The sequence below is a fragment of the Eumetopias jubatus genome, unplaced genomic scaffold, assembly GCF_037043125.1.
Source record: "Eumetopias jubatus isolate StellerSeaLion01/CBP00866 unplaced genomic scaffold, mEumJub1_p1.0 scaffold_6, whole genome shotgun sequence".
Classification (NCBI taxonomy): Eukaryota; Metazoa; Chordata; class Mammalia; order Carnivora; family Otariidae; genus Eumetopias; species Eumetopias jubatus.
This window is the reverse complement of record NW_028274812.1, coordinates 19575283-19602152: the sequence shown is the minus strand read 5'-3', so window position 1 is coordinate 19602152 and position 26870 is coordinate 19575283. Positions and strand designations below refer to the sequence as shown.

The 26870-nt window shown below is 37.0% G+C and overlaps 1 protein-coding gene across 1 annotated transcript in view; it reads left to right on the top strand.

Moving 5' to 3' along the window:
* The window catches only part of ADGB (androglobin), a 158614-nt gene that overhangs the window by 112460 nt on the left and 19284 nt on the right, over window positions 1-26870 (top strand). Inside the window, exons 26-29 of the mRNA XM_088023849.1 lie at window positions 234-421; window positions 4082-4266; window positions 11658-11857; window positions 14133-14244. Of these exons, the coding sequence (XP_087879975.1) occupies window positions 234-421; window positions 4082-4266; window positions 11658-11857; window positions 14133-14244 (685 nt within the window). The remainder of the gene's footprint in view (window positions 1-233; window positions 422-4081; window positions 4267-11657; window positions 11858-14132; window positions 14245-26870) is intronic.

Genomic DNA, 26870 nt, shown 5'->3' with positions numbered 1-26870 from the left:
GAACTACACAAACAAAAGTGTTAGAGTTACTCATTTTCTCTGAAAACATGTAAGATGCACTTTCTAAGAGGAATTTCAAAATGTAATGATAATGATTTTCTTTTATCAAGAGATCTTGGGATCTTTATGTATATCGGGATAATAAAGCATTTTACTACGGCGAAGCCATATGTTGTACCTTTGAGAGACCAGTAACAGTATCCCTTACTTCTGTCTAATTCTCCTTCCTCTAGAAAGGCTACACATTCGTGGCTGAAGCATTTACTGGTGACACATATGTATCGTCCTCACGATGGAAACTGCGCCTCATTGGTTCCTATAATCCACTCCCATGCCTATCTCGAGAGTCTCCAGGCAATAGCTTCACCATAAAGGAAATCAGAGATTACTACATACCCAATGATAAGAAAATTTTATTCAGGTATAAGTATATGACAGAAGGGAAATGCCCCAAATTGGCATTTTTTGGCACCAGATGGGTGCTGACACGTTGTCCTTCAGTGACTGTGGCTACAGAGGTTGGGCCTCTAGATATGCACAGGGCTCTGGGCTTGACCACAGTTAACTATTAATATGTGAATATATTATTGAGGAAGTAAAGGTCACCTGTAATCAAACAACCTGGAAACAATCACTGTTAGTATCCTGTTGTATTTTTTTGGTGGTTTTTTTTTTCCTAGTCACAGCTTAACATTATTAAAATCATAATGTAATTAAAGTTTTGTAATCTGACCTTTTTACTTAACATTATAGTGTGCACATTTCCCAGTGCCATTAAAACATTTTGTGAATTCTTTTTCATGATTACGTAGTAATCATTTGTAGGAAAATACAACAATTTACTCTGGTTATTTTTTGTTACAAATTTTCCATTTCTACTTTTTCTATAGTATTAATAGAGATGTGATAGGCATATTTATTGTAAATATTAAAGTAAATTCTTGATTATTGTTTAAAGATTTATTATTTTAAAGAGATTATATGTTTTAAAGATTCCACATGTATTGGTAAATTTGTTTTCTAAAGAAACCCCTAAATCTATTTGACAATATATGTACAAATTTATTGTATTCTGGCTAATTTTCCCCTCTAATTCTTATTTATTTGTATTTTAAAACTTTTTTATTTTAAAGAACGTGCAAAAATGTTTGTATTATAAAATAATCAGTAGTAAAATTAAATTACAGGACAATATATACAGTATATTCCCAGCATATGTTTTTGTTCTTATATTTGTTTACATATTTTATATGTAGGTAAAAGTTTAGAGAAAATACTGAAAGAAAACATGAACTGGGGGTAACAGCAGGGGCAGAAAATTCTCTTTTTAATCTGTCTGCTTCTTGTCATTTATCTGCACATTGGCTATTAGAAAGAAAGCCAGGGAAAAAAGGAAAGAAGTAGGAGGGAAACATACCAGCAATTAAAAATAACAATTGTGATAAGATATTTTAACTACTCTGATAGGAGGCCACTGTATCACACTGCAGGACCACTAATAGACCAACTGAGTGATACTTAACCCAATATCTAAATTAGTCCTAGAAGCTGGTCCTAAAGCTGTCAAACTTAGTGGGGGCCAAGGTGAGGAGGGAACTTCTTCATGAGCAAATGTGAAAGTTCAGAAATTAAGGAGTGTATGACCTTTTCAAGGAACTGAAGACGTTTGCTTGCAAAGTGGAGCTCTAGCGGGCTATGGCAAGGGTAAGGCCAGAGAAGGGCCTCATAAGGCAAGAGATTTAGACTTTATCTGAGAGGCGAAACACGCTTTGAGGAGTTTTAAGACAAATGGCCACAATAGACTTGTGTTAAGACATTATGCCTGCAAAGCATGAGTTGAAAAAAAAATTTTTAAATATAATTTCTAAGAGCAGAAATGTTGTTAGAACCGTATTATTGTGAAATTATATATGATCATAAAAGGTACGGAATATAGAAGAAAACAAATTTCAAAAGACTGCAGTGTGTTGAATGGATGAAGGACAGCGTAACTGGAGACAGGGGAACCAGATAGGAAGAAGCTTTTGAAATAACCCAGGTGTGTGCTGATGGCAACCTGGAGCTGGTCAGTGGACTCGTTCGCTAGCACTGCCATAACAAAATCCCACAAACTGGCAAAGTAGGTGGCTTCAGCACCCGAAATCGATTGTCTCACAGTCTCACGGTTTTGGATGCCAGAAGACCGAAATCAAAGTGTCAGCAGGGATGGTGCCTACTGAGGACTGTGAGGGACAAGCTATTCCATGCTTTCTCCTAGCCTCTGGGGGTTTCTGATAATCCTTGGTGTTCTTTGCCTTATAGACTTATCACCATGATCTTTGTATTCATCTTTACTTGGCATTCGCCCTGTTTCTCTCTGTTTCCAAATTTCCTGTCTCATAAGGATATCTATCAGTTATACTGGGTTAGGGCCCACCCTAATGACCTCATGTGAACTTGATTCCCTCAGAAAGACCCTGTCTCCGAAAAGGGTGATATTGTGAGGTACTGCAGATACTCCAGGTACTGGACTCCAGCATAGCTTTTATGGGGGGGCAGGGGGTAAAACTGAACCCATACTAGGCAGTGACAGTGGATCTAGAGAGAAGAGAAAGGGTTTTAAGACACTGAGGAAGTCAAATTGACAGTCCTGGTTGGTTGCGACTCCTGGGGACTGACTTGGGGTCAGGGGACAGTAAGTGTTCTTTACTTAGATAGTGGTTACAGGGAGAAAACCCCATTTGCAGGTTGGGCAATAGGAAGACAATTGGTTCATTTTTAGATGTTAATTATGAGTAGATCAGTGAAATGTCCAAGTGATATTTCATAAGGAGTTGGGCTGGAGACACAAATCTGGGAACCATTATTCTGTTTCTGCCCATGGAAATGCCCAGGAAAGTTTGCACCATGACTATCGCACCTAGGACACAATATTAAGATTCTCTGATACTTATAGGAATGTCAATGGGAGAGAAGTCTAAGAAAAAAACAGCACTAAATTAGGAGGTACAGAAGTTGTTACACTTGTAGGAGAAGAGTTTTTGAAGAAGAGGAAAATGAGGGTTGACAAACTTGTCAAATTCTCCTGAGAAGTCAAGAAAGATGAGAACTGAAATTTCTATAGGGCAGTGACAAGCTGCTGGAAACTTGCAAGAGCAAGGTTAGCACTTTGACTGGGGGCTGAGTAGAGTGCTGTGAGCCAATAGGAAGAGATGGGCTTGTGGACAGTTGCAATCAACAACTCTCCTTTGGTGCCAAGCTGGGGAGGAGTGAAAAAATCAGCAGAGGCTGGACCTCAAGGTTAGTTGAAGGGTTTCTTTTGTTTGTGTTTTTGGTTTATTTTGCTTTGATTTTTTGTTAAAAGGTGGGTGAGACCTATAGGTGTACAAAAACCAATGACAAGGAGGAATAAGGAAGGGGAGATTTAAGATTCAGGAGAAAGGCAATATTCAGAAAAGCAAATTTCTAGAGAAACTGAAGATTTATAACGTCCTGAGCATTTGTGAGGATTCACTTAAATTAAGAAAAAGAAGCCCAACAAAATAAAAAAAAAAAAACAACAAAATAAAACAAAACCTCTTGGGTTGCATCAAGGGAGGGGTTGGGATGGTGTTATATTGTACATTTGCCTTTTTGTAAATGATTTTCAACTTGTATGGTGAAGGCTGAGAGAACAGGTGGTGGGTACAAATTTTGATTTCTCTGCATTTTTATGAATCAAAGAAAACATGGTAAACAGTGAAGCTTTGAAGTCTGCTGCCAGTTGTCCAACTGTGGGGGAGAGTATAATGGGAAGGTGTGGTGTGTCCATAGTTTGCAGATCTATCATGTTTTTTATAAGCCTTTATCATATCTAAACAAAAGTTACATTTCCTGCTTGGGATCTGATGGTAATAAATGTCCTATGCCTGTTTCATTTTACCACAGCATATAGAGATCTTTTGTCAAAGTCTATAATAGCAATAATGTTTCCAGGATTTGAGTCAATTTCACACAATGGATTTACTTTTAGATTATCCTATCAGCACATTAGGCAGTTTCCTTTACTGACTTGAGGGAAAGATCAATAAACCGCCTATAATTCAAATGTTTTTCTTTATAGGTATTCCATTAAAGTTGCTTTACCGCATCCTGTTACAGTACAGGTACGCACGTCCAAACCAGATGCATTCATCAAGCTACAGATCTTAGAAAATGAAGAAACTATTGTCAGTTCCACTGGGAAAGGGCAAGCTATAATCCCAGCAATTAACTTCTTGGGGAGTGAAAAAGTTGTGAGCTCCCAGTGTGAGTATGCCTTTTGCCTTTTTAAATGGGTTATTTAGATCCATAAATAGGTATTTATGTTTAAGTAAATGATTTTAAAATATTTTATTTAAGGTAAAATAGCAAATAAGCATTTACATCTGTAAAACGATATTATTAAAAATATTTTTAAAAACTTGCATTTGTGTGTCAGATTAGTCTCTGAAGATCAACAGATTGTTATAATTCTACTTTAAAGACTTTCTTATTACATGAGCCTTTTTAGAATTCTGAATAAGAAATAACATTTTTATTATTTTGAAAGAATTTTTCACTGTTCTTTTATCCCTAATTCATTATTTTTAGAAAATATTCTATTAAAATGAACAGAAACTTTGAAGTCATTACTTTCAATGTAATAGTCACAAGAACTATGAATTAATAAAATAAAATTGTTACTGAAATAATGGAAAATGGAGATACTTAGATACATATTCAGTTATTTTTGTAACAATTCTGACCATAAAAATAATACATTGCCCAATGTAGAAAATTTTGAAACAGAAAATTATAAACGAGAGAACAGGAAATCCCTTGTGCTTTTCCTGAGTTCTGCCACTATTTTTTTTTAAATAACTGATTATATCTTTTTTTAAAGATTTATACATTTATCTGGGGAGCCTGGGTGGCTCAGTCAGTTGGGCATCTGCCTTGGGCTCAGATCATGACCCCAGGGTCCTGGGATCCAGCCCCAAGTTGGGTTCCTTGCTCAGCGGGGGGGCCTGCTTCTTCCCCTCCCTCTGCCTCTCCCCACTGCTCATACTTGTATGAGCTCTCTCTCCGCTCCCCTGCGTTCTCAAATAAGTAAATAAAATCTTCAAATGAGTAGTCAGACACTTTATAGTTTGTTACATAGGTTATCATTATTTCACTTCAAAGATTACGATTTCCAAGAAAATTATACATAAACATTTAAATAATTTTATGAGTTTACTTACAGCAAAGAAAGGGACAGAAATGGAGTAGAAGGGTAATTGGAACAGAATTCAGAAATTAATCCAAAATTACAGCCATTATCCAAGATTATTCTGCTTTTATAAGATATTTCTAATTTTCACATTTGTATTCCAAGATGACCTTCTGTACAATTTTTTCGAATTCCCTTCAAACCATGTAAAAATCTATCATTTTCTTTCTAACTGCCTTGACTATGTAGATTAATTAATTTAAGGAGAACTGACACCTTTATAATATTGAATTCATATGCAAGTAAAGGCTATTTCTTTCCATTTATTCATGATTTTTTTTATGTTTCACAGAATAGATTTTGTAAGTGTCTCCATAGATACTGGTAGAGCTGTTACTGTGAGTTAGATTATTTCTTGGGAGTACCCCCACCAAAAGTACATGCAAAAAAATGTGTGTGTGTGTGTGTGTGTGTGTGGGTGCACATAATATTTGTAGGAGAATAGGACATGGCAGACTATGATATTTACTCCGTAAGCAAACATTCTATTGTATGAAAGAAGAAATAAACTCCATTGCAAAGATGTAGAAGGCTCTGAAGTGATCCAGTAACAAAATCTTTTTTTTTTTTTTTAAAAGATTTTATTTATTTGACAGAGAGAGACATAGCAAGAGCAGGAACACAAGCAGGGGGAGTAGGAGAGGGAGAAGCAGGCTTCCCGCGGAGCAGGGAGCCAGATGTGGGACTCGATCCCAGGACCCTGGGACCATGACCTGAGCCGAAGGCAGACGCTTAACGACTGAGCCACCCAGGCGCCCGATCCAGTAACAAAATCTTAAATACAGGCCTCTTCGGGTTTTGTTTTCTCTCATGGGAATTTGAAAGAATGTCAACATATTTCATATATTTTTTAAGAATAAAATCTTATAAGTACCAGTATACCAGTGCTTATACCAGGGCTAATATCAAATTTGGAATTTTCCACAGATTTTACAATCTAAGAAATTGGTTCTTTGAGGAAGTACTATAGACTAGGGATAGTAAAATATTTTATTTCATATGGCTGTATAAGGCTCAATTTTGTTGATGATATACTATAATTAATGTAGTCAGTCTCCTAGTGATTGTGATTTGTGATAACTTTAATCTTATATTTACACAAAGAATGCTGAGGTTATTTTTTTTAACCCATGTATATAATTTTATGAACTTGTATATGCATATATATTGGATAAATGCTTAGATGTAGAACTCTGGGGTCAAGGGTACCTACAGTTTAATTTTTATATATATTGTCAAATTGTCCTCCATGGAGTTTGTGTAAACTTACCATATTTTATCCTTTATTCTAAGTTATCATATTCTTGATTTTTGTCAGTGTGACTGCTAAAACTATTAATTTATATTACACTTAGAGTTAGTGAAGTTCAAGCATGTATGATTTTATATATCTTATTTATCTTCCTTTTATATTTTCTTCTTTGTAAATTTTTCTGTGTCATATGCCTATTTTTCTATTGGAACTAGCTGGGGTTTTTTTTCTGAGTGATTTGTAGATTCTCATATATGAAGGAAAATTTTCTCCTTTTTCATATGTGGGCTGAATGATGGTTTGAATGAATGACTTAATATCTGAAGGAAGTAATGAAGGAATTACTTCACAAGGGTAGAGACTTTGTGTCATTCATTCTTAACTGTTAATCAAAGTATAATTTATGTAGAGCGAAAGGCACAAACCTAATTTGATGAATTTGGTAAGGGCATACACTAGTGTGATCCACACCTCTAACAAGATATAGACATTTCTATTACCCACAAAGATCCCTCAAGGCCATTTCTATTCAGTTCCCCCCTCCCCAAAGAGGCAACCACTGTTCAGATTTTCAACACAATAGACTAATTTTACCTGTCCTAGAACTTCATGAAACCATGCAAATACTCTTTTGGCATTGGTATCTTTAGCTTAGGATAATGTTTTTAAGGTACATTTCTGTTGTTGTACTGCATTTCTTTTTTTTTTTTAAGATTTTATTTATTTATTTGACAGAGAGAGACACAGCAAGAGAGGAAACACAAGCAATGACTGAGCCACCCAGATGCCCCTGCATTTCTTTTTATATTGTGGAGTATTATCCCGTTGTATGGATATACTACACTTTATTTATTTATTCTCTTTTGACATATGCGTTTATTCCAGTTTTAGGATATGATAACTAAAGCTGCTAGAGACATACGTGTATAAGTTTTTTTTAAACAATGTTTTCATTTTTCTTGAATCAATATTCAGGAGTTGAATTAATGTGCCATGGCTTGACATATGTATATTTTATCTTTTTTAACTTGGCAAAAATAATTTATCAAAGGGACTGTATCATTTACACTCCCATCAGCAAAGTATATGAGTTCCAGTTTCTCCATATTTTTGCCAACATTTATTGCGAGTGTTTTTATTTTAGTCATTCTGGTGGGTATGTAGTGCTATTTCTTTGTGGTTTAAATTTGCTAATGATGTTGAGCTTACTGGCCATATGTATGCTTATTGGCCATATGTATAACTCATTGAATGAAGTATCTATTCATACATTATGGCCATTTTTTTAATGGGTTGTCTTTTTTTATATATTCTGGAAACACATCTTCATCAAATATTTGCTTTGCAAATATGATCTCTTGTCTTTACACTTCCTTAGCAATAACTTCTTTAAAAAGATTTTATTTATTTGAGATAGAGTGAATGCAAGCAAGAGAGAGAAAGAGATTGAGATCACGAGTGGGGGCAGGGGCAGAGGGAGAGGGAGAAGCAGGCTCCCCACTGAGCAGGGAACCTGATGAGGGGCTCAATCCCAGGACTCTAGGATCATGACTTGAGCCAAAGGCAGACGCTTGACTGAGCCACCTGGCGGCCCAGCAATAACTTTTGTTTTTTTAAAGCGTTTTTTTTTTTTAATTTCATTTATTTATTTCAGAGAGAGAGAGAATGAGAGATAGAAAGCACGAGAGGGAAGAGGGTCAGAGGGAGAAGCAGACTCCCTGCCAAGCAGGGAGCCCGATGTGGGACTCGATCCCGGGACTCCAGGATCATGACCTGAGCCGAAGGCAGTCGCCCAACCAACTGAGCCACCCAGGCGCCCCCCAGCAATAACTTTTTAAGAGCTTTTAATTTTGATGAAGTCAGTCATCATTTAGAAAAAATTGCTAGTGCTATTTGTGTATTATCTAAGAAATCTTTCCTTAATCCAAGGTCATGGATATTACATGTCATATTTTATCCTATACATTTAATAATCTTAGCATCTATGTTTAGTTTTATGACCCATCTCGAATGTTTGTATATAATGTAAGGTAGAGGATCAAGGTTCTGGTTCTTTTTTTTTTTTTTGATGTTTTAACAGTTTATTTTGAAGGTCATTTTAAAAACAAAGTTAAAGACAATCTGAGAAAAAATTGCACAGAATATACTCATTAAATAAGTGTGGTGATTAAATCAAAATAAGGGATATATGTTTTCTTCTGCAATTCTGGAAATAAGTTCTGTTGTCCTGAAGGTTCTTATACTTCCAAAAAGGGGGAAAAATCATGGCAATTAAAGCTGCCTCTTAATTATGTAAATCTGCAGTAGAAACCAGATTTTTCTGTTCCTCCCAATAAGTCAGATCTTCAAACTGTGCCTTGTTTTTAAGGTTTTGGTTCTTTTTATTCCCATATGGCTATCCAGTTGTTCTGACACTTTATGTTGGAAAGCCATTATTTTGCACATTGAATTCCCTTGACACTTTTGTCAAAAATCAGTTGACTATGTGTGCATGGGTCTATTTTGGAGCTCTATTTTGATCAATTGATATTCAATCAGCCAATAGTCACTCTTAGCCCACTACCACCTTTCCTTGAAAATTGTAGCTTTAGATTTTAGTTGGGATTGTATGGAACCTGGGGAGAATGGCATCTTAACAAGCTGAGTTTGCTCGTCCCATGAACACAGTATATCTCTCAACCTATTTTAGTCTTTAATTTCTCTCAACAGTGTTCTATACTTTCAATGTATTGACTTTGCACATACTTTCTTAAGTTCATACCTAAATATTTTGTTTTATTAGTAGTGCCACATAGGACTAAGAACGCATGTACTTTAGATCACTTGATATCTGTGTTAATTTTCTAGGCTGCTGTAACAAATTACCCCAAAGTGGGTGGCTTAAACCAACAAAAATTCATTCTCTTATGGTTCTGGAAGTCAGAGGCCCAAAATTAAGGTGTTGTCAAGGCCACACTCCCATCAAAGTTTCTACAAGAGAATCCTCCTTTACCTCTTCCAGTTTTTGATGGCTCTTGGCATTTCTTGGCTTGTGATGGCACCATTTTGGCAATCTCTGCCTCTGTCTTCACATAGCTTTCTTCTTTCTGTGTGGCTCTGTGTCATGTCCTTTTCATTCTCTTTTAAGGACACCCATCATTAGATTTAGGGCCCACGCTAATCCAGGTTGATCTCATCTGGGGACCCTTACCTTAATCACAGCTGCAAATATCCTTCTGTTGAATAAGGTCACATTCTGGATAGACCTATCTCTTTCGGTGGATCACTATTCCACCCACTACAATATAATACCAGGGGCAGTTAGCCTCTGTTCATTTTTTTTTCCACTCTGTGCTTCTATTTAGATCATTTTGATTGCTTATCTTCAAGTTTACTAATCTTTTCTTCTGATTTGAATATGTGCTTTTAAAGTCCATCCAGGAATGGGGCACCTGGGTCACTCAGTCATTTAAGCATCTGCCTTCGGCTCAGGTCATGATGCCAAGACCCTGGGATCGAGCCCCACATCTGGCTCCCTGTTCAGCCTGCTTCTCCCTTTCCTTCTGCTGCTCCCCCTGCTTGTGCTCCCGTCTTTCTTTGTCAAATAAATAAATAAAATCTTAAAAAAAAAAGTCCATTCAGGAATGTGTCATTCCAGATATAGTCCAACCTTGAATTTCATTTTGATTCTCTGTTCCATTTTTCTGTTGATATTCACCATTTATTCTTTCATTATGTTGATCTTTTCTCTTAAATCCTTAAACACATTTCTAATAGCTATTTTAAAGTTTTTGTTTGGTCAAGTTTTTTGTTTTGTTTTATTGCTATCTTTAATATCTGGGTAGCTATGCCATTATTTCTATTGATTTTTTTTCTCAAATGATGTTCATATTTTTTGCTTCTTCACATATCAGAATGATTGTGTGCTACACACAGTACATGCTACATTGCTAAGAGTCAAGCATATGCTCTCTTCATTGAAAAAGTTTTGAATTTTGTTCTAGTAAGCAGTTTATTGAGAGCTTAATCTTCTCAAGACTTGGTTCTAAGCTTTCTTAAATTGGGTCTAGAGCTTCCATTACTCTAGGGTTAGCATTGTACTACCCTTAAAGAATAGCCTTTCTTGAGTCTCAACTGATGTCCTGTGTGTTCATTAAATTTCCATACTTCGGCAGAACTTCAATGTCTTTCAACACTGTACAAACTTCAGAATCTCCATTAAGCTCACAATCTCCTTGGAGTTGTCTGCCAGGCACCATTAGATGTTTGTACAAATAAAGTTTAGAATTTTATTAAAGACCCAAGTGGACCACTATGCATATTTCTGGGCTCAGTACTTGCCCCTGGCACCCTGCCTCACAAATTTTAGTTGTCTCAGGAGCCTCAAACTACAGTCTTGCTACCTGAACCTGACAACACTGTTGTTCACTGTTTGGACTGTCCTTCCCTGTGTCACAATCGAGAAGGTGCTCACAGGCAGAAATCTGCGGAAGTGGACAGATCTTGTATGTTTCCTTTCTTTCAAGAATTACAGCTCTGGGCTGTGCATTGTTTAATGCCTGAAAACAGTGGCTTCATACATTTTATCTAATTTTTTTTTCATGGCTTTGAGTAAATCCAATGCCATTATTTTTTCATGGCTAGAACTGGAATTTCTCTGTGTCATTCACTTGTGTTCTCTCAATATATGTTTGATCAATTAATAACATGGGGCATATTTCTATTTTTATTCCTCCAAATGGTAGTTTTATTATCTTTTAATTACAGAAGAATGAATAGAGAAGTTAAAAATAAAATGAAAGTCTTACATAAATGTAATAACATACACACATATAGTGTATAAACCCTGAAGAAGTCACAGTATATGGTATTAGTTTAGTGTCATTCAAGTGACACAAAATGAATGAAAAATTGTTGAATTGTACATTCTTTTAGCAATCAGTGGTTTCTCAGAATACACATTGCTTTATGCAAGTCACAGGCTATTATATAAGTTTCTTTAAGACCAGAATATCTCCCAGAAGCCAGTAATATTGCTTTTTATCTCATTAAAACAAAACAAATTGACTTGTTCCTTTGAGTGTCTTATAAAAGGATATACCTAAAGAACACAGTCAGTCATAATTATGCATTTCACACAGTTTAACGTAAGTATAATAAATTTCTCCTTTTCAGCTAGCAAACAAATTCTTTTAATGCAAGCTTCATCCAAGAAGGAGCAAGAATTGTACATCAAGAAGAAATCTGCGCAGGGAAGTCAGAAATCCTATAAGGGCAGACCTGCAAGTGCAATCGTAGACACTGGGCAGCCCATTATGGAGGAGGAAACTGCCAGTATGCCCACCATAGAAGAAAATGCTAGCACTCCACAGCAGGTATATTTATGTTTAAGAGAATCCTTCAATGAATGGTATTACTCCTAAAAATCTAACAAAAATGATGATGATTCTTTTCCTAAGCATTGACATGTTATATGATACACTCTGTCTGCAATACCACCAGTGTATAACAGAATCAAGGGATTGAGCATTATTTAATAGTTTCTCTGTGCCAAGATGTTAAAATATATGGCAAGTTTAATGTGTATACTAACCCTATAATGTAGATGTAAATATCTTATGTTACATGAGTTATGAGGCTGTATAATTATGAAAAAGGTCACATATTAATAAAAACCAATTTGTACATACCTTAAGTTAAATATGTATATGTATATGTAAAATAAGGGACAATGTAATTTCAGAAAAAAAAATGATGTATTCATCAGAAACAAAACAAACAAATAAATAAAAAGAAATAAAAATAAAAGACCAGAAATAAATCCTAATATGACTAATGACAATAAACACAAATGAATTATTAATCAATTAAAAGAATAAAAAACTAAAGTTAGATTAAAAAGTAAGATTCAACTATAAGTAGCTTAAAAGTGACACCTTTAAACAAAATGGCACCAAAAGCTTAAAGTTGGACTGAGAACTGTGAGAAATGTCTCCATGCATAGAATTCATGAAGGATATTGTGTAAAAATAAAAGGAAGAATACAACAAGTAAATATGAGCATAACCGAACTGTCCAGACTCAATGAGTAAAAAGCAAAAGTTGTTTAGAACTACAGAGAAAAATAATTAGTTAATAGTTGAACACTTTAATACACAACTCTCAGAAACCAATAGATCAAGATGAAAAAATACATATGATTACTAGGATTTGAAAAATTTAAATGTAAGCTTAAGTTTTTAGATATTTATATAGAACACTTCACCTAATATGTTGAGAATATACTTTTTCATAGCACACATGCAAAGCCTCAATAAAAACCAAACTGTATTTTATAGGTGTTATCTGAACGTAGTACAATTATATAGAAATTAGTAAATGACAGCTTAAAATCCCATAAATGTGGAAGCAAAAGAAAATATGCCAAATAGTTCTTTAGTTACAAAGAATATAAAAAAAAGAAATCATGAATACAAAGAATTTGGTAACAACTAAAAAATTCGAATCAAAATTTGTAACCACATCTAAAATAGCATTCAGTGGAATGTTGACTTTCAAATTAATTCATCAGGAAGTATAAATGATTAAAAACAAATGAGCTAAGCTATTGAAACAAAAAGTTAGAAAAAGAGCAAAATAACTCAAAGAAAAAAGAAGAAAGTTTTTAATAAAAGTGAAGGTAGAAATTAATAAAACAGGGAACAAAATTTAGCAAGGTTCATGAAACTTAAACTTTTTTTAAAAGATTTTTATTTATTTATTGAGAGAGAGAAAGAGAGCATAAGAGGGGGGAGGGTCAGAGGGAGAAGCAGACCCCCTGCTGAGCAGGGAGCCCGATGCAGGACTCGATCCCGGGACTCCAGGATCATGACCTGAGCCGAAGGCAGTCGCTTAACCAACTGAGCCACCCAGGTGCCCCAACCCTAAACTTTTTTAAGATCAATACGTGGGCATGCTTCTTGTAAGACCAGCTAAGAAAGAAAAAAAAAAAAAAACTGTAAATAAATCAAATACAGAACAACAAAAAAATAGGGTGGAGGTATAAATGCAAACAACAGGTTTTTTTTTTTAATTAAACTATTAAACACACTGCTATGCTAGTGAATTTAAAACTTAAGGGAAAAAAGACATAACAAATGCCGGGGGTGGGAGAGGACTGACAAAGCTGCTTCAATAGAAGATAGGAAATATGAAATAATAATAATAATAAAGAATAATAACACTTAAATGGTAATCAAAATTTTACCTTTCCAAAAGTCGTAGGCCCAGCTGGCTTCACAGAATAGCTCTAACAGACCTTCAAGGGATAAGTTGTTCTAGAAAACAGAAAGACAACACAAACTTCCCAATCATTTTTAATGTAATCCTGATTCCAAAACTGATGAGTAACAAAAATAAAATTAATGTTTCATTTTTAAACATGGATGCAAAAATTAATAAACAATAGACTATCTAATTGCCTGTGTTGGTGGGGATGTGAGGATAAATTTTATAGACTGTGATATCATGACATTTTGGAGAACATCTGATAGTACTTGACCAAATTATGATTCTGTGATACAGAAAGTTATGCATTTATTATGTGCTTATTGGGCAAATACTACATTTATTCTTATTGTTTGTGATTAAACCCTGCATTTTATTTCACAGGTCAACAAGTACATTATACAGTGTTTGGTATTGTATAACAGTTGGCCTCTCACTGAAAGTCAGCAGACATTTGTTCAAGCACTAAAAGAATTGGAGAAAAATGATAGTAAAGGTATGTCCTCCTAAATGTTAGTCATGCACCTTATATTTTATATAAATATTTAATAGCAAATTAATCATGTCAGTATTAAAACATTATTGCTTACAATTTGCATTGCATATCCAGTGGCATTTTCTGTTTTGTTAATTGATTATGTTTCAGAATCTTTACTTGCTTGGTTTGTAAGAACCAAAAATATATGATTGTTTAGGCCTAGTTTAAACATGTTTTGTCCGCTTAGTAAAAATTAACTTGATGATTATCTAAGAAGTGTGCAGAAAACTTTTCTATTATAAAATTATATTTGTCTAAGTTGTTGAGATAGTATAACCTTGAAGGTTAGTTCTTAAAATATTTAAGAGAAGGAGAATCTCCAAGTGAAAGAGGCTTCAGGTTTATTTTTTCAAATATAAGCTACTCTCAAAATTTCTGAGCAGGGAGTTTGATGCATTAGAAAAAATATTCGCAGAGTGGACCCATGCAGCTCAAACCCATATTGTTCAGGTCGCCTGGGTGGCTCAGTTGTTTAAGGGTCTGCCTTCCGCTCTGGTCATCCGGCTCCTTGCTCAGCAGGGAGCCTGCTTCTCCCTCCGCTTGTGCTCCCCCTGCTTGTGCGCACTCTCTTTCTCTGACAAATAAATAAATAAAATCTAAAAAAACCCCAACAAACAAATCCATATTGTTCAAGGGTCAACAGTATTTCCTACGAGAACACAATACCATTAAGGGCAGGGAGTTCCATGAATTCTTGCCTGTTCAATCTTGCATTATCCATAGTGCAGACACTGCACACAGTAATCACTCCATGATATTTGTCGAATAAGTGAAAGAAAGGAGACATCTAAGCTACTCTTATTGTTATTATTGCCCTTATTCACTAATTGTCAAAAACCCTGATCACACATTTTCTTGTTTATACTAACTGCATGAACCTGTTCATTTAAAGGCTTGATGGAGGTTTGTTCATCACCAACGTTAAGAGAAAGCTATTATTATTGAACTAAACCTTTGTAAGAAGGGACAGATTCTGGGGCAGGACAAAATCCAAAGAAAATTTATAAAACTGATGACACCGAGAGTCCCCATTTCCTTTCCAGTGTATTGTGTGAGTCCATAGAACACGCGCTCTATGGGAATCTTGAACTTGTCTGCCTCCCCACGGCCCCTCTCGTTCTGGGAAAGGGACTCTGCCTCAGCCTCATCATTGCATCTCTAGAACCAGATAGAAGCTGTTCATAAATGTTTATTGAACAAATGCATGAGCATGCTATGCCAGGAACAACAGATGTGTTTAAGTTCTAATGGCATCCTGGCCTGGGGTCTTGAAAAGGTTCTGGGCTGTTTTGGGGTCAGCAAGAAAGTGTTGTGATCTTTTATCCTATGATATGAAAAAAATGGCATATGGAAGCTGAAAACCCCTTTAAATTAGTCATTGTCTCCACTTTCTCTATAGTCCAAATCAAAATCTCATAGTTTATACTGTGCTAAAAAAAAATCTAGATATTTTTCTGGTATAAATCAGTGGAAATCTGCTTGAAATAATGGATGGTGCAAATTACCGGGTGATTTTGCGTCCCCCTCCTGTAAAGAAGTAGAGAGTATGTGCTTGATACGAAGTGGATTAAATATTTTATGCTAAAGATCTATGTGCAAATAAAATATGCATAATTATAAAAATAAATCAAAATAATAGAGAAGCGGCACTGTTTTGTGTGGGCACGTGTGTATGACGTGTGTTCAGCGAAGATATTATTTCTTTTTCAAGGAAAATGTATAGTACTACTAGATTTTACAATACTGTTCCGCGTATCAGGGATTTTAATAGATCAGAGAGTGAGAATCAAATCCTAGGGTTTTTGTTTTGTTTTGTTTAGTTTTTGCCTGTGTAGGTTCTTTTGTGAGTTGTCTGTAGCTCTTTATACTTCTGATTTCTATATTAGAATATTCTGTTATGCCTGTCTCGACAAGCTCAAAATAGTCATGCTATTGTTGATTATAGCAATGATCAATGTAAACTCAGATCCACATGACAGGGAATAAATAATCCCAGTTTCAGTCATGAAAAGGAAACAACAGAAACAACCTTTCTAAATTCAGGTGGGGATTTTGTTCATGGGGGAGCACCTGTTTCTGAATAATGTTCCAGCAAGATAGAAGAAGACACGCTGATAAAGGAGATATTTGTGAAAACATTTAAACTGTTCCGGAAACGTAGCACCACATTGAACAATGCTGTTAGAATAGTGAATGAGGTGCTTTCTTTCCAGCTCTCTGAGGTGAACTTCTAAAGTCTAAAAAGGTGCAAAATGCCTTCAAATACCGTCAAGTCTAGTCAAATGCAGGTTTTTAAAATTTCTGTGTGTATTTTCTTCAATAATTAGAAATTTGTTCCCAGTATACGTAAGTTGTGTGAATTATGTAAACTTACATAAACTGGGGATAATGACACTTTGAAGTGGAGACGAGCTGGTTGGGGGTGGTGGGTATTGAATAGTTTGTATGATAAAGTCCTGAAGAATACCAAGCAGGGGAAGTGAATCGTTGCTTTGGAAGTGAAAGTGGCAAGAAGATTGTGTCTCAGAAGATACACAGGAGCCTGTTCTAGACACACCTGACCTGCAGGGCCACCCACCAGGTGTAAGGTGTGGCTGGAGAGAGTCTAGTTCCTGTCAGAGGAATGTGTGGAATAGAGTGACCAGGAAAGCCCTATGCACATGTCTCACTATTCAAGGCCATTCTGCTTCTTGACCTAGGTCAGGAATGGTGGGGAAGAAAGATTCTGAAATGCTTTCTTGTGCTTAGCTCACAGAAATTCTTTACTGTTAATTTTTTATTAAGTTCAATTAGCCAACATATAGTACATGATTAGTTTTTGATGTAGGGTTCAATGATTCATTAGTTGCGTATAACACCCAGTGCTCATCACATCACGTGGCCTCCTTAATTGTTAATATGAGCACTTCATCTACTGTCACACTTCGGTTACCCTAGATTGTCACTACTCTTCAAAAATATATGAGTGGGTCAGAGAGCAAAAGGGGTACACGCAGAAAAAAAATGAAGAGTATGTATCAATATGTTGAAGCGGTTATGTCTTGTTTATATTTTTTAGTATCTAAAGACAAAATTTAATTTAAAATTAAAAATGTGTAAATCAGAAGTTTTAAATGAACACTTACTATTTTAGTCAAAACAAAATAAAACAAACTGAAAAGAATGTAATTGTATTTTGTAAGCAAAAAGGAAACACTGGAGAGATATAGAAGTTTGGTTATTATGATTATAATTTTTTTTTAGTGCCATTATGGGCCTCTTATTGTACTGTGTACTTTTCATATATTATCCTCAATTCTCATGAAAAAATCTGAGAGGTAGTTATCACCATCCTGATTTTACACATGAGAAAAATGAAGTTTAGATGCTGTAAATAATTTGCCTACATTTACACAGCTGGAAGAAGCAGAGTAAAGATTTTCATCTATGTCTGACTTATTTCAATGCCCAGAACTTTCCACTGTACCATTTTGTCCTGTAGGGACTTTCTAACTAGTAGCATTGACATAGTACTAATGGTCATAGTGTTTGCAGCTGCCAACATTTATGTTGGAGGCTTTGTGAAGGCTTTATGTATCTTGACCCAGGGAATCTTCACAGTAACTATTAACATTTACATATGAGAACACGGAGGCACACACTATTTAAGGAACTTGACCATGGTCACACAGCTAGTTACTGGCACAGCTAGGATTTTGAGTGGGAGTTAATTATCCAGCAAGGGTTTTTGGATGGAAATAATAATAATATATGGTAGTACCAATTTCAGATCTTTATTGTGTCCTCAATAAATGTCTTTATTTAGGGAACTGTCTATATTTCTTTACTGAACACACAAGTTTGCATAAAGGGTCTTACCATGTTTTCCTGAAGGTCTTTTAAGTTTCTCAACTTTAACACAGATGGAGTTCCAGCAAACAAACCAATATGACAAACTATCATATTTAATATATTAATGGATAAATGTTAAAATTCCAGGGGAAACTAAAAAATTAATATCTGAAATAAACACAGTAGTAGAATTCATGAAATAGTATAATGTGAAGTATAGAGTTGGGTACTGGTACAAAATTAATAGTATAAATTTTTTTAAGTTAACATTTATTAAACTTATGGTGGTGATCATTTTGCAATATGTACAAATATTGAATTATTAAGTTGTCTACTTGAAACTAATGCAGTGCTTTATGTCAGTTATACCTCAATAAAAAAATTTAAAAAAGTGGGGTACCTGGATGGCTCAGCAGTTAAGCATCTGCCTTCAGCTCAGGTCATGATCCCGGGGTCCTGGGATCGAGCCCCGCATCGGGCTCCGTGCTCAGCAGAAGAGCCTGCTTCTCCCTCTCCCTCTGCTGCTACCCCTGCTTGTGCTCGCTCTGTGTCTCTCTCTGTCAAATAAATAAATAAAATCTTAAAAAAAATAAAATAATAAAATAAAATAAAAAAGGAAAAGAAAAGGAAGTTACTATTAAGTGGAGAAATATAGCATAGCAACGGGGGGCGGAGCAAGATGGCGGAGGAGTAGGAGACCTGGGTTTCGTCTGGTCTCAGGAATTCAGCTGAATAGGGATCAAACCATTCTGAACACCTACGAACTCAACAGGAGATTGAAGAGGAGAGTAGCAACAACTCTCTGAACAGAAAAGCGACCACTAACTGGAAGGTAGGACATGCGGAGAAGTGAATCCGAGGTGATATTCGGGAGGATAGATGGCGGGGGAGGGGGCCTCCGTCGGCCGCTTCTGGCAAGTGCTAGAGCCGCGGAGCACAAAATCGGACCTTTTAGAAGTCGGCTCTGCTGAGGGACGTCGCTCCAGGGGCTAAGCGGGGGGTGGAACCCTCGCGGGACAGTGTGGTCTCAGGACCCTCGGGGTCACAGAAAGACCGGGGGTGCCTGAGTGCGCCAGAGCTCCCAGGTATCGGAGCGGGGAAGCCGGCTGCAGAGACGGAGCCGAGGCGCGGGCTCTCAGCTCGGGGTGGCCATAAACCAAGATCCGCGGCCCAGTCGGGCCACTGCTCCTCCAGCAGGGACCCAACAAGCGGCAGAGCCGGGGAGACACCCCTTCCTCCCCCGGGAGGAGCAGTGCGGGAGCGCACCGCAGGGATCTGCTGGGTTTGGAGATTTGACATGGGGTCGGGTGCCAGAGATAGAAACACTCGGTCACAGGCCGGGTGAGCACGGAGTGCGGCCGGAGACCGGGGACACGGGAGTGACTGCTTTTCTCTGGGGACGCACTGAGGAGCAGGGCCCCGAGTTCTCAGCTCCTCCGGGGCAGAGATTGGGAAGCCACCATTTTCACTCTCGTCCTCCAAAGCTGTACCGAGAGCTTGCAGGGAACGAAAGCTCCTGAGAGCAAACCCGAGCGGCCTGCTTAGCCCGGACCGACAAGGGTGGGGCAATTCCGCCTCCGGCAAAGACATTTGGGAACCACGGCAAGAGGCTGATCTTCCTGCAGAAGATCAGCACGAACAGCCAGCAAGCCAAGACCAAGTTTACTGATCAAGGAGAACGGGAGAACTCCAGCGCTAGGGGAATACTGCACATAGAATTCATGGCTTTTTTACCATGATTCATTAGTTTTTCAAAGTTAATTTTTTTAACTTTTTTTCTTTTTTTGAATTTTTCTTTTTCCCTTTTTCAACCAACATCTTATCAAGACCTTTTTTAAAAAAAATTTTTTTATTTTTCATTTTTAGAGTCATATTTTATCCCTTCATAGTAGTTACCCTTATTTTTCACATATATATATATAAGTTGTTCTCTCTTTAAAATTTTGAGATACAGTTTCTTCTAACAGATCAAAATATACCCTAAGTCACTAGTGTATGGCTTTGTTCTAGTCTCCTGCCTGATCACATTCTCTCCCTTTTTTTTCTTTTCTTCTTTTTTTAATCTTCTTCTTTCTTTTTTCAAACAACTTCTTATCAATTCCTTTTATAAAATCTTTTATACTTTTCATCTTTACAGTCACCTTCCATCCCTTCATTGTATCAACCCTTATTTTGTATATATATAAGTCTTTCTTCCTTTAAAATTTTAGGAGGCACTTTCTTCTAACAGACCAAAATATGCCCAAAATCTAGTGTGTGGCACTGATCTATACACTAGTCTGCTCATATTTGATCATTTTCTGTTTTTTTCGTTTTGTTCTGTTTTTGTTTGTTTTTATCTTTTTCTTTTTCTTTTTTCTTTTTCTCTTTTTTCTTTCTTTCCCTTTCTTTTCCCCTAGTTTCAGGTCTTTTCTGATTTGTATAGAGTATATTTGCTGGGGACGTTGTTAAGCTGTTAGCATTTTGTTCTCTCATTCATCTATTCTCCTCTGGACAAAATGACAAGACGAAAAAAATCACCTCAAAAAAAGAACAAGAGGTAGTACCGTCAGCCAGGGACTTACTCAATACGGACATTAGTACGATGTCAGACCTAGAGTTCAGAATCATGACTTTATTTTTTTTTTTAACTTTTTATTTATTTATTCATGAGAGACAGAGAGAGAGAGAGAGAGGCAGAGGGAGAAGCAGGCTCCCAAGGAGCAGGGAGCCCGATGCGGGACTCGATCCCAGGACCCTGGGATCATGACCTGAGCCGAAGGCAGATGCTTAACCATCTGAGCCACCCAGGCGCCCCAGAATCATGACTTTAAAGATACTAGCTGGGCTTGAAAAAAGCATGGAAGTTATTAGAGATACCCTTTCTGGAGAAATAAAAGAACTAAAATCTAACCAGGTCGAAATCAAAAAGGCTATTGATGAGGTGCAATCAAAAATGGGGGCACTAACTGCTAGGATAAATGAGGCAGAAGAGAGAATCAGTGATATAGAAGACCAAATGATGGAAAATAAAGAGGCTGAGAAAAAGAGAGATAAACAACTACAGGATCACGAGGGCAGAATTCGAGAGATAAGCGATACGATAAGATGAAACAACATTAGAATAATTAGGATCCCAGAAGAAGAAGAAAGAGAGAGGGGGCAGAAGGCATATTGGAGCAAATTATAGCAGAGAACTTCCCTAATGTGGGGAAGGAAACAGGCATCAAAATCCAGGAGGCACAGAGAATGCCTCTCAAAATCAATAAAAATAGGTCAACACCCTGACATCTAATAGTAAAACTTACGAATCTCAGAGACAAAGAGAAAATCCTGAAAGCAGCTCGAGAGAAGAGATATGTAACCTACAATGGTAGAAACATTAGATTGGCAACCGACCTAGCCACAGAGACCTGGCAGGCCAGAAAGGACTGGCATGATATCTTCAGAGCACTAAATGAGAAAAATATGCAGCCAAGAATACTATATCCAGCTAGGCTGTCATTGGAAATAGAAGGAGAGATCAAAAGCTTCCAGGACAAACAAAAACTAAAGGAATTTGCAAACATGAAACCAGCCCTACAAGAAATATTGAAAGGGGTCCTCTAAGCAAAGAGAGAGCCTAAAAGCAGCATAGACCAGAAAGGAACACAGACAATATACAGTAACAATTACTTTACAGGCAATACATGGCACTAAATTCATATCTTTCAATAGTTACCCTGAATGTAAATGGGCTAAATGTGCCAATCAAAAGACACAGGCTATCAGATTGGATTAAAAAACAAGACCCATCAATATGCTGTCTGCAAGAGACTCATTTTAGACCCAAAGACACCCCCACATTGAAAGTGAGGGGGTGAAAAACCATTTACCATGCTAATGGACACCAAAAGAAAGCTGGGGTGGCAATCCTTATATCAGACAAATTAGATTTTAAAACAAAGACTGTAATAAGAGATGAGGAAGGACACTATATCCTACTTAAAGGGTCTATCCAACGAGAAGATCTAACAATTGTAAATCTCTATGCCCCTAACATGGGAGCAGCCAATAATATAAGGCAATTAATAACAAAAGCGAAGAAACACATTGACAACAATACAATAATAGTGGGGGACTTTAACACCCCCCTGACTGAAATGGACAGATCATCTAAGCAAAAGATCAACAGGGAAATAAAGACTTTAAATGACACACTGGACCAAATGGACTTCAGACACATATTCAGAACATTCCATCCCAAAGCAATGGAATACACATTCTTCTCTAGTGCCCATGGAACATTCTTCAGAATTGATCACATCCTAGGTCACAAATCAGGTCTCAACCAGTACCAAAAGATTGGGATTATTCCCTGCATATTTTCAGACCACAATGCTTTGAAACTAGAACTCAATCACAAGAGGAAAGTCGGAAAGAACTCAAATACATGGAGGCCAAAGAGCATCCTACTAAAGAATGAATGGGTCAACCAGGAAACTAGAGAAGAATTAAAAAAATTCATGGAAACCAATGAAAATGAAAACACAACTGTTCAAAATCTTTGGGATACAGCAAAGGCAGTCCTAAGAGGAAAGTATATAGCAATACAAGCCTTTCTGAAGAAACAAGAAAGTCTCAAATACACAACCTAACCCTACACCTAAAGGAGCTAGAGAAAAAACAGCAAATAAAGCCTAAACCCAGCAGGAGAAGAGAAATAATAAAGATCAGAGCAGAAATCAATGAAATAGAAACCAAAAGAACAGTAGAACAGATCAACGAAAGAAACTAGGAGCTGGTTCTTTGAAAGATTTAACAAGATTGATAAACCCCTGGCCAGACTTATCAAAAAGAAAAGACAAATGACCCAAATCAACAAAATCATGAATGAAAGAGGAGAGATCACAACCAACACGAAAGAAATACAAACAATTATAAGAACATATTATGAACAACTCTATGCCAGCAAATTAGATAACCTGGAAGAAATGGGTGCATTCCTAGAGATGTATCAACTACCAAAACTGAACCAGGAAGAAATAGAAAACCTGAACAGACCTATAACCACTAAGGAAATTGAAGCAGTCATCAAAAATCTCCCAACTAACAAAAGCCCAGGGCCAGATGGCTTCCCAGGGGAATTCTATCAGACATTTAAAGGAGAATTAATACCTATTCTCCTGAAACTGTTCCAAAAAATAGAAATGGAAGGAAAACTTCCAAACTCATTTTATGAGGCCAGCATTACCTTGATCCCAAAACCAGACGAAGACCCCATCAAAAAGGAGAATTACAGACCAATATCCTTGATGAACATGGATGCAAAAATTCTCACCAAAACACTAGCCAGTAGGATCCAACAGTACATTAAAAGGATTATTCACCACGACCAAGTGGGATTTATTCCTGGGCTGCAAGTTTGGTTCAATATCCGCAAATCAATCAACGTGATACAATACATTAACAAAAGAAAGAACAAGAACCGTATGATCCTCTCAATAGATGCAGAAAAAGCATTTGACAAAGTACAGCATTCTTTCTTGATCAAAATTCTTCAGAGTATAGGGATAGAGGGTACATACCTCAATATCATAAAAGCCATCTATGAAAAACCTACAGCGAATATCATTCTCAATGGGGAAAAGCTGAGAGCTTTTCCCCTAAGGTCAGGAATGCGGCAGGGATGTCCACTCTCACCACTGCTATTCAACATAGTATTAGAAGTCCTAGCCACAGCAATCAGACAACAAAAAGAAATCAAAGGCATTCAAATCAGCAAAGAGGAAGTCAAACCCTCACTCTTTGCAGATGATATAATACTGTATGTGGAAAACCCAAAAGACTCCACCCCAAAACTGCTAGAACTCATACAGGAATTCAGTAAAGTAGCAGGATATAAAGTCAATGCACAGAAATCTGTGGCATTCCTATACACCAACAACAAGACAGAAGAGAGACAAATTAAGGAGTCAATCCCATTTACAATTGCACCCAAAACCATAAGATACCTAGGAATAAATCTAACCAAAGAGGCAAAGGATCTGTACTCAGAAAACTATAAAATACTCATGAAAGAAATTGATGAAGACACAAAGAAATGGAAAAATGTTCCATGCTCATGGATTGGAAGAACAAACATTGTGAAGATGTCAATGCTACCTAGAGCAATCTACACATTCAATGCAATTCCCATCAAAATACCATCCACTTTTTTCAAAGAAATGGAGCAAATAATCCTAAAATTTGTATGGAACCAGAAAAGACCCCGAATAGCCAGAGGAATGTTGAAAAAGAAAAGCAAAGCTGGCGACATCAAAATTCCGGACTTCAAGATCTATTACAAAGCTGTCATCATCAAGACAGTATGGTACTGGCACAACAACAGACACATAGATCAATGGAACAGAATCGAGAGCCCAGAAATGGACCCTCAACTCTATGGTCAACTCATCTTTGACAAAGCAGGAAAGAATGTCCAATGGAAAAAAGAGTCTCTTCAACAAATGGTGTTGGGAAAATTGGACAGCCACATGCAGAAGAATGAAACTGGACCATTTCCTTACACCACACACAAAAATAGACTCCAAATGGTTGAAAGACCTAAATGTGAGACAGGAGTCCATCAAAATCCTAAAGGAGAACACAGGCAGCAACCTCTTCGACCTCAGCCGCAGCAACTTCTTCCTAGAAAGATCGCCAAAGGCAAGGGAAGCCAGGGCAAAAATGAACTATTGGAATTTCATCAAGATAAAAAGCTTTTGCACAGCAAAAGAAACAGTTCACAAAACCAAAAGACAACCAACAGAATGGGAGAAAATATTTGCAAATGACATATCAGATAAAAGGCTAGGATCCAAAATCTATAAAGAACTTATCAAACTCAACACCCAAAGAACAAATAATCCAATCAAGAAATGGGCAGAAGACATAAACAAACATTTTTCCAAAGAAGACATCCGAATGGCCATCAGACACATAAAGAAGTGCTCAACATCGCTCGGCATCAGGGAAATCCAAATCAAAACCTCAATGAGATACCACCTCACACCAATCAGAATGGCTAAAATTAACAAGTCAGGAAACAAGAGATGTTGGCAGGGATGCGGAGAAAGGGGTACCCTCCTACACTGTTGGTGGGAATGTAAGCTGGTGCAACCACTCTGGAAAACAGTATGGAGGTTCCTCAAACAGTTGAAAATAGAGCTAGTATACGATCTAGCAATTGCACTACTGGGTATTTACCACAAAGATACAAATATAGGGATCCGAAGGGGTACGTGCACCCCAATGTTTATAGCAGCAATGTCCACAATAGCCAAACTGTGGAAAGAGCCACGATGTCCATCGACAGATGAATGGATAAAGAAGAAGTGGCATATATATACAATGGAATATTATGCAGCCATCAAAAGGAATTAGATCTTGCCATTTGCAACGACGTGGATGGAACTGGAGGGTGTTATGCTGAGTGAAATAAGTCAATCAGAGAAGACATGTATCATATTACCTCACTGATATGAGGAATTCTTAATCTCAGAAAACAAACTGAGGGTTGCTGGAGTGGTGGGGGGTGGGAGGGATGGGGTGTCTGGGTGATAGACATTGGGGAGGGTATGTGCTATGGTGAGCGCTGTGAATTGGGCAACACTGTGGAATCACAGATCTGTACTTCTGAAACAAATAATGCAATATATGTTAAGAAAAAAAAAGAAGAAGATAGCAGGAGGGGACGAATGAAGGGGAGTAAGTTGGAGGGGGAGACGAACCATGAGAGACGATGGACTCTGAAAAACAAAATGAAGGTTCTAGAGGGGAGGGGGTGGGGGGATGGGGTAGCCTGGTGATGGGTATTAAGGAGGGCACATTCTGTGTGGAGCACTGGGTGTTATGCACAAACAATGAATCATGGAACACTACAACAAGAACTAATGATGTAATGTATGGTGATTAACATAACAATAAAAAATTAATATATAGCATAGCAACTAAAATGCCTTAGGTTATCTGAACCTGGGTTATTTATCACCTGAGAAATTAGAATAATAACTCCTATCTTTCAAGGTTGTTGTGAAGTTTCAAGATAATGTATGTAAACTTCCTAGAACCTAGGAGTCCTCACAAAAATGGTATTCTCAGTATTATGTACCCAACTGGAAAAGAAGTCTCTCAGTATAATTGCATCTTCTTTTTCTGACATCACATTTGACAATTTTATGTGTGAATGAGCAGCTACTAAAATTAAATTACATGTTGCATTGTATCATACATTTGCTGCTGAAAGCAGCCAGCAAATAAATTCAGAATTGAATTGTATTTAAAACGAACTAGGAAATTTTTTCTATTTGAAAGCATACTTTGGCCAGTCTTATGAAAGTTAAGCAGCTTTCTAATTCAGAGTAATCAGTATCATGTTTATAAATGTGGACTTTTAGGCAGCCAGTTTATTTAAATGAAAACATATCGATATGTCAACTTATATGTGTCAATTATATTTACAGCTCAAGACCTACAAACTTCAATTTAAAGGATATGATATATTTTACTTTATTTTTTAAAAGATTTTTTTATTTATTAGAGCGAGCAAGAGAGAGAGCACAAGCTGGGGGGTTGGGGGGGTGGAGAGGCAGAGGGAGAAGCAGGCTTCCCACTGAGCAGGGAGCCCGATGCGGGGCTGGATCCCAGGACCCTGGGATCATGACCTGAGCTGAAGGCAGCCGCTTAACTGACTGAGCCACCCAGGTGCCCCAGGTATGACGTATTTTAGAAAAATTGTTACTAATATCTTCAAA